The 15048-nt window shown below is 41.0% G+C and overlaps 1 protein-coding gene across 3 annotated transcripts in view; it reads left to right on the top strand.

The window, feature by feature from the left end:
- LOC103188887 (DENN domain-containing protein 1A) overlaps positions 1-15048 on the top strand; it is a 197697-nt gene that overhangs the window by 138553 nt on the left and 44096 nt on the right. For all 3 annotated transcript variants that reach the window (XM_007909051.2, XM_042337821.1, XM_042337822.1), the window contains exon 13: positions 7232-7357. In XM_007909051.2, coding sequence (XP_007907242.2) covers positions 7232-7357 — 126 coding nt within the window. The remainder of the gene's footprint in view (positions 1-7231; positions 7358-15048) is intronic.

Here is a 15048-nt window from a genome sequence, read left to right on the forward strand (position 1 = left end):
ACAGTGTTGGTAACCTTTCAAGTGTTACAAAACCTCTTCAGCTGTTTATACTTAAATCATTTCAGTAAAAGTTGACTTTGGCTAAATCTCTAATTGATTGCAATCTATTTATTGTGTGCTTTACCTGCAAGAAACATTCTTGTTTGAGGAAGAGAACTTCCTCGGTCTGGATTTTAAATATTTTAAGTAACTTGGCGAACAATACAAAAGAACACCTCACTTTATAATCCTTTACTCTTCCCTGGAAAGCTCTTTATGTCAGCTCACCATGACTGTACTTGATGATGACATTATAGCGGACTCGTTCAAAAGCACTGCATGTGAAGACTTAATTTTGGGGGGATCTTGTTTTTTTTTGTTCTCTGAGGTGCTTCTACGTGAATCTATTCTTCTGCCCATGTTTTTATAAAAAGAAATTAGGGATAATATTGCACATTGTGTCCTTTAACGCTGGCCACTATTAATATCAAAGAAGACGCAGCAGTTGGCTTCTGAACTGCAGCGTGGAAAGCTAAAACGCTAATCTGAAGCCCCAGATTCCCAGGCTGATGTGGTGTGGTGTTACATGCACCAATGACACTGTTATTCAATGACACTCAGTTATTGTTGAGCATTGACTGCAATTTCTTGAGGCAAGTTGGCCTGTCAGTATTTCCATCCAGTGGTCTAATCTAGAGCTGTAGGAAACTCATAAAACCATGGTAACCAAGTTGGAGTGGTGGAAGACCCTAGGGACTAAAATCTTGGTGTCGCTTAGAAATTGTCCATTTTCAGTATAAATTTGATCATCACAAGCTTTGCTCCACGACTGCATAAGTTAAATGGTGTCAGTGCCTTATTAGCATTGTCTTGCTCAGAATCTAACCGGTTTAGGTTCTACTTTTCCCTTTTGGAGCACAGACGATTGGGAATAAACCACTGCCTGAGGCGCCAATGAGGCTGCAGGACTGAGGACAATGAAAAGGCAATGATTAAAATGCGGTTTAATTCACAACAGAATTTATTTGCTTTTTTAAAAAAANGATTGCTGGTAAGTAGATATGCCACTCCCATTGCAACCAACCTCTCTGTTCAGACATGGAGCAGCAGAGTTCATGTGAGTTGGAGACACTGGCCCAATTGGTATCCACTGGTATTGGTATTAACAGATTCTGTTGTGAGTATTGAGTTGCCTTACCTGCACGTTGTGTAAAAGAGAGCTATCATAGGGTGCGCCCTTGAATTATCTGCTTTGGTTCAGCGTTATATAACTGATGGCTTCTTTGAGACTGTAGTCCTGTGGGACTTATTAAAAATTGAATAGAGGAAGTTTGAACATAGTACCTTGCTCATATCCTGCCCGGATGTCAGATAGAAATCATGGTATACTGCACTTCAGTCAGTTTTCTTCTTACAGTCACCAGACATAGCGCAGTATATGAACATCGCTGCTGTATTAAGCCTGAGGACAGAGAGACACAGAGTGGCTAACCTCCTGTGTTTGCACCACACGTTCCAATTCCAATCGAATAGAATTGGGAGCAAACGGCCATTCCGAATGCTTTACATTGAAAATCAGTGATATTTATTTATATAACCTGCTCCTACTTCCTTGACCGAGAAGCATCCACATTTCTGAATATTAAAAAATAAAAAAAATTCCAGGGAATGAACAATCTGCTATTTATTGTTGTGTAGAATTCAATGACTACAACAACTGACATTTATATAGCGTCCCTCACACAGGGTAGCATCCCAGAGTGCTTCAGTTCCTCCAGCTCCAAAGTCCAGCCCAGCGTTAGAATAATAATAATCCTTTGCATTTGATAGAGCTACTTATCACGTCTTCGGCATGTCTCAAAACGCTTCACAGAATATACTGTAAAGTGAATTGACTATAGATTTGTGGGTAAGAATGCTCCGCGGTGCCAGGGATTAATAATCAGTGCCTGAATCTGACTTCTCACATTCACCATTATGCATGCTGCTGTCTGGTTTAGAAGTCCTACCTTTTGAGCATTGACCAAGTTTTCACCATTCTTTGATGTTTTCTTTAATCGTTATTCATGTTCCGTTGTTAAACAGGGTGTTAATACTTTTATTGTTTGAGGCTGAGGCATTCAGCCACCACTGGAGTTCTCTTCCAAATTCACTTTGCCTCTCATACCTCTCTGCTTTCAAATACAGTGCTTGGTGTGAAGACCTGTCTCATTGATCGTACTTTTGATCACCTCCAAGTCCCTGCCAATCCTTGCTGGCTTATTTGCGCGGACTCTGATTGCCCTGAGGTACTTCAAATGTAAGCCTAGTCAATGAGTGTCGCCTGGTTATTCAATTGTAGAGGATGTCACAGTCAAATTCAATCCACTCAGCAACCACAAAGACCGATTTTCCAGCAGTGTTCAGGAGTAGAAACCTTGGTTCATTTGTTTCTTCTCCCTCTCGTTCTCCTCCAATTGAATCCATTCCAGACATCACATAACTTTTTCCAGGGATTGAACCTGGGACCTTGCGTGTCTGTGTGACTCCCTTACGCCCTGGGCAATGACATTACCAGTTGCATTACCTGTCGTAGTTTTGACAGGCTGCGTAGACCAGTAACTGAGCTATAGAAGAATGGGTTGGAAATGGATAATTTTATTGAGGTTTAAATCACACAAAGCATTTTTCAGCAAAGTGGTTCTGCATTGAGTTTTAACAATAGTGAAACAATAGAATTCACAACATCACTGACAAATGACCACAGAGCGAATCCAGTTTGATGCCTATTCAAATGTATTAATTGGATTTTAGCCAGTCAGAGAAGGGGCCTTTGATTGATGGGAAGCCCTCACACAATAAATACAAAATGTTGCTGAACCTGTCAGCGTTACATGTTAATTGTACAGACAGATTACTGTGTGTGTGTTTGTGTGGGGGTGGGCGTGGTGGGGGGGGGGGGGGGCGGCGGTGGGGGGAATAATCTTATTCAACGATTGCCAAAATGATGCTGAACTAAAATTCGGGAGAAAGCGATCATTCTGTGCGAGTGAGAACTGTTCTGATGGACAGAGAGGAGGTGGAGGTTCTGTGCTCCCGTTTCCTAGGCAATGGTTTAGAAATGTTTTAAGGCCTTTTGCAGTTGGTTGTTGTGTTGAAGCTGGACCCTGGGAGGGAGGCAGCCCTTGTGCAGTGAATCTGGGAAGCTCAACCATTACCAAAGGGGTTTATTTTCATCGGTTCCTTTTTTTTTTGGCAGCCCTATTTCACCTGCAGTGTGAGCTTTCTCAGACAGCTGTGGATACATTAGTGCAGACCACACAGAATCTCTGCTCCTGACCCCATCTTTCATCGGACTAACCATCAGGAGAAATGTTAACACAAACATCTACATCTACTGTTGCTTCACACGGTCTCGCCCAGGAAGCACAAACCAATGGCTTCTACCATCAAAATAGCCATTAGCACCGCACAATGTTAACATAATGCTTTCCTGCACAGAATATCACTCAACAAAACCACCTCACTTGATTCTACAGAGATTGGAGGCATCACAGCTGCCGGCAGCCACGGTGACTGCTCGCACAGACCTGTGATTTACTCCTTTTACAACAAATTATTAATAGTCAGTGGCTGTTTTATTAAATGATTATTGTGATGGGAATCGGTGGTTTACAGGAATAAACTACTCTAAGTCAACCCTGTGGAACTTGTCACTCAGCTGGGCACTGCACCGGGTAAATTATCATTTTGTTGTGCTCACTATTCATACCCCGTGATGACATTTTTAACTCAAAATGCAAGTGGAAATGTCTCCCAATAAAGAAGGGTAAAATCAGGTTGTGTTTGTCATTGACCTATCAGCCTATTTCAGGAGAGTTAGCATCCTGAGCTGCAAACCAGGAAAATATTTGCCAGTATCCCTGCCCCACCTAATCGGCATTCAGTGGAAAACATTCATACACACGGCACAGACTAGTTGGGCCGAATGCTTGTGTGAAGACAAGCTTGTCTGGGATGTGATGCTGCCAGGGTTGAATAGCCTGTTAGCAATTCCTGTTTTATACATGCAGAATGTCCATGTGGGACATTGTCATGGTCACTGCTGCTGGTGACCATAGCCTGCCTGGCATGATTTCCCAACTTCAGCAAAAGCAAAGGAGAGAGCTGAGCAGACAGTTAGCAAACTCATCCTGTGAGTAGGATACAGCGGTAGGATGTGTCCTCCTGTGCAAGAGGATGGCAGAGGATTAAAAGAAATGCACCATTGATATTTGTTACCACAATGAATATTTCCTTTTCTGCAAATGGTAATGAGGTTGTTTGGAGCATTCACCTGAGGAGCAGGGTTTTGAATTGGAGATAATTAAATGCTCGCGGAGTTAATCGAGGGCTTGCCAAGGTTAACTGGAATAATTGGAGGCACAGGTGGTGCGGCATTAGTGGCAGAAACGGATGCAGGTAATTCGGGAGAACGTCTGTGTCAGATGTAGCCATTGGACCATTTATGCAGCACAGTGTTTGTTCGTGATTTCATACCAGAGAAGGTATTAAAGCGTGGCACAGAGCATCACCTTTTAGAGTAAGGTTTGAGAAGCTTGCGGATAAAATAATAAACACAGCTTATAAAGGTTGTAGAAGCCCAGACAGTACATGTGGTGTTTTATTTTATCACATTGAGCTGATGGTGTTTTATAGTTGTGTTGAAACCTTAAGACGGAAATGCTATGTGAGCCATGTTAAACCTGATACACAGCAATTGTTCGGTGGGAAGGCCTAATTCTTACTCTTAATTGTGCCTGTGTCCTGTGTCACAGGATTAGCAAGTTGAGATCTATTAGAGAATGCACTGACTTTGATCAGAGCCCCAAGAGATAACTGAACGCCTCACAGGTATGAATAGGAAACCACATGATGACCGTTCCAAGTCACAAGTGTAATAAGTCACAGTGGATCTAATGATGTTCGGTTAATGCTCATTAGCTGCGGTGCTGGTATTAAATGCACCTGCCTAGCCAGTTACCTTTTATTTTGCAGGTTTAGTAACTTCTTTTAAATCTTCAGAGAGCAGAGTGAAATATCAAAGCCTTAATAATAGAATTGTCCATAAATATACACAGCCTGAACTGAGAATCTGCTGCCAGTGTAGTGCTGTGCGTTGCCGTCAGTAATCACTGCCTACCTTTGTTTGTACTCCTCCAACCCTGCACACTGTCCTGCTGTGTTTCCTTACTCCACATGCCTCTGTTTACCTAGCACGTAAGTAGGAATCCAGTTGTTAGTTGATTGGTGGATCGCTTTTCTGGGGCTAATAATCCCTTTAAAAAATAAATATAAAAAATAAGAATTTGGTCACTCAATTCACGACTGGTTGTGGGACACTGCTGTGCACAATTGGCTGCCATGTTTCGCCTACAAATATACAATCAATTTCTAGTATATTCTGTGAAGCACTTTGAGACGTCTCGAAGACATGAACAGACGTCAACAAAGTTGAGTCCACTGCATCTCATTTTCCGACCAAGTTTGATTCAAATTTTCAAGACTGAAGTGGATAGATGTTTGTTTGGTCAGGGTATCAAGGGATATAGGGTAAGGGCAGGTAATTGGAGTTGAGGTACAGATCGACCATAATCTTATAGAATGGCAAAACAGGCTCAAGAGGCTGAATGGCCTCCTCCTGTTCCTATATCTTGGACTCGGTCACCGATCAACTTTGATTCCGGTTTCTCTGTCACAATGTGTTTGCCAATTGATTTCCCAATGGCCGGGTCAATCTCATGGTTCAATAGCTCTTATTTGTTTATCTTACTGGCATGTTTTATAAGGTCGATTTTTTTTCATTCTGAGCAGAACTTTAGTTGGATTTTGAAGACCCTCAAAACATTTAGATGGGCAAAAATCAATTCTAGACACTGGCTTTCTGGGTCAGCATAGCTGTGTGACTTGGGGCTTGTAGATTTCCTTTTCAGTGGCTGGTGCAGTGAGTGTTTGGTTGTGTTTTCTGGGTTGTTGATGAGAATGTGGACATTTCTTACCTGCGTTAATTGTGTCACTTGGCTCTGTTGGTAGAACTCGCCTCTGAGTCAGAAAGCTGTAGATTCAAGACTCATATCAGATCCTTGAGCTCACGGTCTCGGCTAACACAACAGTGTGGTTGGTAATGGAAAAGTGCTGGTTTATCTGATGTCCTGCCCTTTGGATGAGACATTAAATCGAGGTCTCGTCTGGCTGTTTTTAGGTTGATGTTGAAAAAAAATCTCCTGACACTGTTAAAAGAGAAGGAAATTTCTCTCTGTATCCTGTCTGACAATCCAGCAGATTAATCTTCTATTGATTCAGTAATCAATGTTCTATTGCAACTATTCACTGAGAGCAGTCACATCAGTGTGAGGCAAGCGTTTACACTAACACTAGGCTGCAGGATTACTGAATGTACAGCATTCAGCTTTGATCTTTTGTCATTTATACCAACATGAAGAACCACCGGTTCGTTCACTTCATTGATGTTGCCTGTAACTGTAGATTGCTTCTGTACCTTTTCCCCAAGAGAAGGAAAGGGCCTGCTAACTTTGATTTACTCCCATAAGAGGCCACTTCATCCATTTCACATGCGGTGGTCTTTCTTTCATTCAGCAGCTAACTTCAGTTTGTAGTACAAAACTGTAATCACTACTGTCGGAAGCTGGGATGATTGCGTTGGGAATATAAATGAAATGAAAGGTGCTCACTCTCCATAGTGATTCTAACTACACTAGGAGGGAAGTTGCAGAATACGTAGATGGTGAATCAGCCCATATCAGACCTATGTAAAGGTAGACCTATTAAATAGTTGTATAAATATTGCTGGTACAAATGTTAACCCTTATTGAGTCAATCCCTTTAAGCGTTGTGTTTTTCAAATGATTAATTTTGAAAACAACTGAAAACAATTGAAAAATACAGTGATATTTATTGGTATCAAGTTGCCTGGAATGTACCAACCTGTGTACATGTCCTGTATAATTGTAGAAGACTCAGGAAGGGGATTGATGATGGTGTGGGTTTTGGCAGGACTGACTGTAGCTCTGGAATTACAATGAAGAGCTCATTTGGGTGATTTAGAAAGAGTGCAGCCGTCTGTATTTTAGCTCACATAGCTCACATTTCTCTTTGAACAAAGAGCATTACATTACCTCGTTTCAAAGTGCTCCTGAGCCTCTGTAGAATTGTGAATTATTTGAGTTGGTTCAGTGACCTGATTCCTTTTTTCCTCTTATTTCCAAATGTGTAGTTATCAACACTAAAGAACAGACTAAAGAAAGTGTCAACAACCACAGGCAATGGAGTCGCCCGGGCGTTTTTGAAGACTCAAGCGATGTTGTTTGGCAGCTACAGAAATGCTCTGAAGATTGAACCTGTAAGTGGAGCCTGATTGTTGCATACAAACCGCTGTACAAAAGACACACTGGTTATGGGGTGTGACATATTTAACACTAAAGACAGTTCATTCGCAACACTAAGGATTCAGTGTGTACAGTATTTTCCTAAATCCTCCAGTATTTTCCATGGCCTGATATTTACACACAGGATACGCACGTGTAAAATTTGACTTTGATGAAGAAATGTGGCTTTATTCTGGTTATTTATTCTCCTTGATGATATTCAATGGAGAATTATTGTTATAAATTTAAGTGAGCAAAAATGACAGTATCAATGTACATCAGCAGTGAAGCTATTTACTTTGTGACATACAATTACATGTCTTAAAGACTTGTAGTAGATTTTTTTAATGTCACTTTTTAATTTTCCCTTTAAGGTGCCAATCACTAACTTATAATAATAGTCCTTACATTTGATACACCACCTTATTACATCTTCGAGACGTCTCAAAATGCTTCACAGAATATACTATAAAGTGAAGCAACTGTGTATTTTGTGGGCAAAATCTTATATAGCCAGTGGGTGAGGGGGTGCTTTGACATGTACTTATCACAGTACATTTTCCTATCAGTTATATGAATCAATGTCATAAACAATTAGCAGTGTGTGTAAATAGATTGATTTCAATTATGTTCCTTTATGTATTCGATGCTCATTGTCAGATCAGCTCTGTAAATACAAGTTAAGATAGTGAAAGGATGCCATTATGTATCATGTCATTAGGAGTCCCGTGATGAGCAGCAAATCTTATTGATTTTATTCTATCCTTGAATTATAACGTATGTGAATTTACACTACTAACACCTCTGTACTTAACAGCTTCTTTGAATGAAATGGCTGCTGGTCTTCATGAAATAAGTTAAAGAACTTTGTAAGGAATACTGCAAACTTTATCCCATTATTATTTCATAATCGAAATATCTCACTTATTTTCCAATCTTGTGTGCAGTTTATGTTCCTCTGGTTTTATTGCATTGAATGCAAACTCCCCTAAAAAAAGCTGCCTCGGAGTTTAATAAATGCTATGACTTGTATGAATTGAGATACTGTTTTGTGAGTGTACAGACCTGAATAGTTTCTAAACTAGTGAAGTCTTGTTATCCCTCAGTAAATGAATTGCCTTGTCTTTTTTTAATCATACCGAAGAAAGAATTGATTCTTAAGATTTTGTGCCACAATGGACCGTAGGAAGCTGTCTATGTATGCAACCATCAACACTCTTTATCCTTCAATGAGATTAAAATCCTTTGTAAGATTTTCTCCAACCTTGAACGTTGTTGTTCTATAATAAGGCTATGGATTGCCTTCAACAGTGAGCAGGCTGGAGTCTATCTGATGTGGATATCCTGCAACATTTTAGCAGCAAGCCCGATGAGTTTGCTCAAGGCATTGGATTCCCTGAAGGAGCTGTAGAAACGATACATTGAATACCAAAACATATAGCCAATATGTTGTATTATATATGTATATATATAGTTTTTTATATAGTTATATATAATTTTAGCCAAATGAGCTTTTCTGACTAGATCATCAGATACAATACAAAATTACATTTGTATAGCGCCTTTTATGTTGGGAGGATGTCCCAAGGCGCTGGACAGTCGGGGAGTTGGACCGGAGTGGTGGGGGGAGTTGGGATCAGGAAGGGTGGAGGGCAGGGAGGGTGGCCGAAGCACGGTCGAACAGGAGGGTCTTGATAGGCGCCTTGAAGTAGATAAGAGAGGGAGCGAGGCAAAGGGAATGTGGGATGGAGTTCCAAAGGCTGGAGGCAGAGAGGCTGAAGGCCTGACCGCTGATGGTGGGGGGTGTGGGTGGGGGATGTGGAGGAGGCTGGAGCCTGCTGAGCAGAGGGAGTGGACAGGTTGATTTGGGGAATCATCCATTAGGCACCATTCTGGCAAAGCAGAAGCTCGTACCTTTGTTGCATTTTTACTTACGTGGTGTGTATTTATGTATGACTGCAGTAAGTTCTGAATTTTTTGTCTCGAGTATTTAGTAGCTCAGAGGTCTACAGTGGTGTTAATCTTGGTACTTCAAGATCCTTGAAATCCTCACTCTCGTGTTCAAATCCATTCACTCCCTGGCACCTCCCTTCCTCTCCGACCTCCTCACTCCCCAATCCACCACCTGGAGCCTCCGCTCGACTGGCACCGGCTCCTGCTCGATCCACACACCCTCTACCCCACCCTTGGAGGTCTTACTTTCAGCTACTACACCCCAAAACTCTGGAACATTCTCCCTCTCCCTTGCCCCATCTCTCCCCTCTTTCAAGTCCCACCTGAAGTCTTTCCTGTTCGACCGTGCTTAAGGCCACCTACCTCCTCCCCCTCCTCCTGACTCAGAGTCAGACTCCGCCACTGTTAAGCCTCTGAGACGCTGCCCTGTGTGGAGGGTGCTATATAAGTGCAAGTTGTTGTTGCTTTTGTTGTACTTCAGGAGACTGCACAACCTGTTGAGTAGAAACATTATCAATACTGTACGTTTGCACCAGGCAAAGCACATAACTCACAACTACAGGAACAACCCTTGTGCTGAAGCTGCTGAGATTTTTTTGTCTATTTTCTCCACAAGTCTGAAGTATAATTCAGAATTAATTGATGTCTTCAAAATGTTTCAAAATATGAAAATGCTGTTTGCGAGTCTGTTTAGTGATTGAGGAGTATTCTGGCTTGTGCCTTAATAACACAAACCGTAATGCGGAAAGTTCGTCTGCTGAATAAAGATTCAAATCCAAAGCTACAGGACTGACTAATTGCACTGACATTTGCAGTTCTGTTGGTTCAGTTTTTCTCATCTTATTCCAGTGTTTTGAGAACACAATTTTAAATCCCGCTGTTTTAATGCTTTATTCGTGGCACATTTTTGTTGCCATTGCTCACTTTTCTAGTGTGTTGTGTTGTTTTTAACGCCGCATTATCAAGAGAGCAGGAAAATATCCTGTTAGCACCGTCCTCAACTGGGATGTACACGGCCTGAAGGTTATTGATGAAAGATGTATCTTCATTCCTTGTCAAAGGCTGTTAGTGGAGAATGCTTTCCCACCTTGGTAACACTCTTGGCTGTTGGGAACATTTCAGTTTTGACTCATACCTGTTCTTCATTCCGTTTATTGAAATTGTGTGTAAGGATACATTCTATTATCATAAACCATCATGTCTTAAACCAGCAGTTTTGACAACCTGACATAACCTATTGTGTCATTGACTGTGTATGTCTGACATCTTAATGCATCTTTGTTTTTTTCCTTGGGCAAATGTTTGCTAATGGCAAACTAGGTCTGAAGTAACGGACCCTGATTTTATTCACATTTCTAATGCAATAATCCATTTATTTAAATATAGACAAAAAGTGCAGGTGTTTTAAATTGTCCCGCACCAATGTTCTTTTTTCTCTGCAAACCTTGAATTTGAGCACAGCCAGATTATTTTAAGCGGGGGGAGTGGGATTGATTTGGATAGCTCTTTTAAAAGAGACACAGACATGATGGGCCGAATGGCCTCCTTCTGTGCTGTATAATTCTATGATTCTATAATCATTTTATTTAAAATCTATATTCAAATTTTCCTCAGTTGAAAAGTTCCAATTTGGCTGGTTTTATACCAGGGCAATGAATCAGTGATTCAAACAATCAATCAATTAATCAATCAATCAATAGTTTCTGCTGCACATAACCCTTTGTTCTCCCATGGACATCCCCACACAGACTTTGCAGGACTGACATCTAGTGGCCCTAGTTACATTACAGCCAGTTAGTTTACAAGAGTTAGATTTTTCCACAGTTTTTAGTTAACATAGTGGTAGCATTATGTATTCCTGGTTGTGTTCACTTAATAACTAGACCAATGGTTCATGTACCTCATTTCATTCCTAACCTTATAGCTGGTGCCAGGGAGAGGGTGGAAGTACACAGCAAGCCAACGTTAGGTCTTGGGTGTGTGGGGGAGGTGAGCAGAGGTGTAGGAGAAGGGACATTAATAATGAAGCTTATACCCGGGTGGAATTTCTACTCAATATTATATGAATATGTTTAGAACTCAGCTTTCAAATGTTAATACATTTCTTATTTTGTGACACCCTCTTTGAAGTACAGTATTGCAGTGTATTCTGATATTTCGGGTGATTTGCATCTTCCAGTTTGAGGATCTTACTGGTGTTGATCCTCAGCAGCTCAGTCAGTGAACCGTCAAACCGTGTGACTTGGCATTCACTCACCTGTGCTGTGTGGGTGCATCGGCAGTTCCTCATTCTGCCACTGGGTGGAGCACTATACAATGCTGAGAAGGGGCAAATACCATCTGTGCCAGTCATACAGCAATGTTCCTGCTGGCACCGCCGGGCTCAGTCAGCACTCTCACCTCTGAGTCAGATGGTTGTGGGTTCAAGGACCATATCAGGGACTTTGAGCTCACAGTCTAGGCTGACAGACACTCCAGTGCAGTGCTCAGGGTGCACTGCATTGTTGGAGGTCCGTGCATTGGGTAGGACATTACACAGAGGTTCTGCACTATTTGAAAATGGAGCTTCTCTGGTCGAACCAGAGGATAGCTTAACAAATTCAATATTAAACAGACCCTCTTTCTCTTTACCATCACACTGTCTTTCAGCTGTAAGTAAAGTAAATCCACCAACACTAACAAATCCATGCGAGTGAAAACTTGTGTGACCGCAATGTTCAAATTAAAAGAAAGAATAATTGCCTTCAGTAAGCCAAGCTACATTGTGAGTTTATGAATAAACTGTAACCTAGAAGCTATCAAATGCAAGGATTATTATTATGTATATCTAGCCTGCAAATTATCACACGTGGGAAGAAATAAATTCTAGAATTTCAACAATTTAATATCCACAGCGTGAATTTTAATTAATTATTGTTGTACAATGGCTCAAAAGTTGCATCGTGCATTTCTGATCTTACGGGAGGGAACAAAAGTGTGAAATTGCGCTGCGGAAAACAGCCCTTTAAAAATCAACCTTTAGCGGCTTTGTTACAAGAGTAAGGAAATTAGATCATCCTTTCTGTCCCGTTGGGCCAGCTTTGTTAATGTGGTGAGGCAACGCACTTCACCTGAACCTGGCTCAGCATTAAAAAAGATTTAATGATGGAAATGATCACTTGCTGGAATTACCTGAGTGATTAGCTCGGATTTCTTCTGAGTCCATCCCTAAGTGCAGGGTGAAGCCCGGCTTGGATTTGGGAGATAATGATATAATGAGAATACACCAGGGATGTTTGGGTTTGAGTATTAATCTCAGGCCAGGTGATGAATGCGGAAGAGTATACTTTAAGGAAAATGCTCGTACTCAACAGCTGCTCAACAACTTTTGGGTGCTTGCCTCGATGTGTAACCATTAAGTCAATTCAGTTTGAAGGTAGTTTTTAATGTATTGCTTTATTGTTGGATATGTTCAATTGGTCAACTTACGCTTTGATATTCAAGTTAAGTAGTTGATTGTTTTCAGTGTGTTTTGTGCTCTGTGAGGGAGCCTAATCTATTTTAGATCCTATAGTTAATGTGCACAGTGGTCCTTCCATGGCAGCCTTTAGTGAGCGTCCGGCCTATTGCACTACACGTAACCGAGCTATTAGCAGTGAACGTATCTAGTGCAAGTTCACAGTCAGGTAGAGCATGTTGAGAGAAGTAAGTGAACAATAAACTACAAGAGTAACTAGGACTGGCCCAGCCGTGAGCTAGGATTTTCTCTCCTAGGATCGCGGTCTTTTCTACACTCTCAAGCTTCACTGATGAGTCTGACAGACTGGCCATCCATCACCAATGCTTGGGAGTACAGCAGACCTGCCTGGCTTTGCCAGATGTATCTCCTCAGAGTCCGTTCAACCCTAGGGAGACCCAGCTTGCCTTCCTGAAGGATATTGTTTAGAAATGGTACTCAAAAATTTTTCCATCAACTTTGAAGGTGTGAAGGGCTAAGTGGACCCACCAGGATTTGAACCCAGAAACTTCTGATCCTGAGTCTGGTGGGCGACTGATTGTGTTCCCCTCATCACACAGTTGGACAGGGGAGGTGAAAGGCTGGGTCTCATCATTTTGCAGGACAAGAAACACACAACAGTTAAAACAGAACCGATTCCCACTGTTGCTCTGCTTTTGATCAGTTTGTTTGACAGTCATTTGTGATGATCCTTCAGCTAAACAGGGTGATTGATGCTTTAAGTCTGAGGGTGAAGGAACGAGTGAAAATATAAAGGGTTGTCATTTTTGGACACTGTTGCAGATTTGGTAATGGCTGTTGCTAAAAACGTACAAAATGAAGAAATATTAATTAATCTTTCAACTGAACAATTTCACCACAAACTGGAACTTTTGAAAGTTGAGTCTCTCCTTTCTCACAGTTCCTCCGTGTTCCTCTGCGCTGTATCCATTGCTGTCTGTAGCCACTCTCCTTTGCTCACAGTTCCTCTGCGCTGTAACCATTCCTGTAACCAGCCGGTTGGAAAACAGCCAATCCCTACCCGCTGGTGAGCTCTGTTTTAGAAAGCAGGGAATAGCTTGGACAGGCGATGTGTGTTTTTGCATTAGCATTTTATATAAAAAATATTTAATGTGCTTGTCCTTCGACCCTCTTCAGTACACTTTTTAAGATGCTGTTTAATATTTACCATCTACAAGGATTAGATAAAGGGCATTCAACCATCCATCCATTGAATGGACATCATCCCTGTAGCCATGTGGCCATATATATTGTATGTGGTGTATATAATACAACAACAACAACAACAAGATTCCATTTATAGAGCGCCTTTCACGTCGGGAGAACGTCCCAATGTGTATAGTGTTGTGCAATTGGATGTGCAATCCAATATAGATAAGGTTTATAATAAAGAATGTAATCTATGCTTGAGTATGCTTAAAATACATTACTTTAAAAAAAGATTGATTTCTGCAAGTTCTTCAAGTGTGTGTTTATGGGAGTAAACAATTGCATAATGTGGGATAGTGGTACCTGTTTGTATTGCACAAACATCAATTAATGTAGCGCCGGTGAGGAATATTTATCCGAGTATCATTATCAACAGTTGTCGCTTTGCATTTGTCATGCTTGTACGGATATGTTAAGTGTTCCCTGGTAGTTGCTAACAAATTCAATCCAATGTACTTTTTTCAGGTTTTGACCAGTATAGTCCCTGAACATATAAATTGTAAGAGGTTGTTCGATTATTATGCACACTTCACTCATTTAATTTTACCAGAGTTGTGCTTGTCCATCGGGTATATTCAGACCTGCATCATCTCCTTGATGGTTGTCTAAAGTTCATTACAGTAATTGTCTGTCAAAATCAGTTGAATTAACAGATTAATGCATTTGACCAGAGCTCACAGTGCAGAGATCCTAGTTTGATCCTGACGTCCCCAGCCTCTGCCTTTGATGTAATTATAGATATGCATTCAGGACAATTGAGAGGTTTGCATTTCATTAATGATTTGAGCAGATGTATTAAGCTGTAGCAACCTATCTCCGACTGTTAATTACAAGAATTCATCTCGCTAATGAACAAAAAGATGTGTTTGCTGTCCTTTGCCAACAAACAAAAGCTATAAACAGTGAAGAAAAATGAGAAGGACAAAAGGCATACTGTATTACAATAACAACAACAACTTTTATATTTGTATATAATCATTTGTATAGGCACCTTACAAATGTAATCTT

This window comes from Callorhinchus milii, unplaced genomic scaffold (genome assembly GCF_018977255.1).
Source record: "Callorhinchus milii isolate IMCB2004 unplaced genomic scaffold, IMCB_Cmil_1.0 Scaffold8, whole genome shotgun sequence".
Taxonomy (NCBI): Eukaryota; Metazoa; Chordata; class Chondrichthyes; order Chimaeriformes; family Callorhinchidae; genus Callorhinchus; species Callorhinchus milii.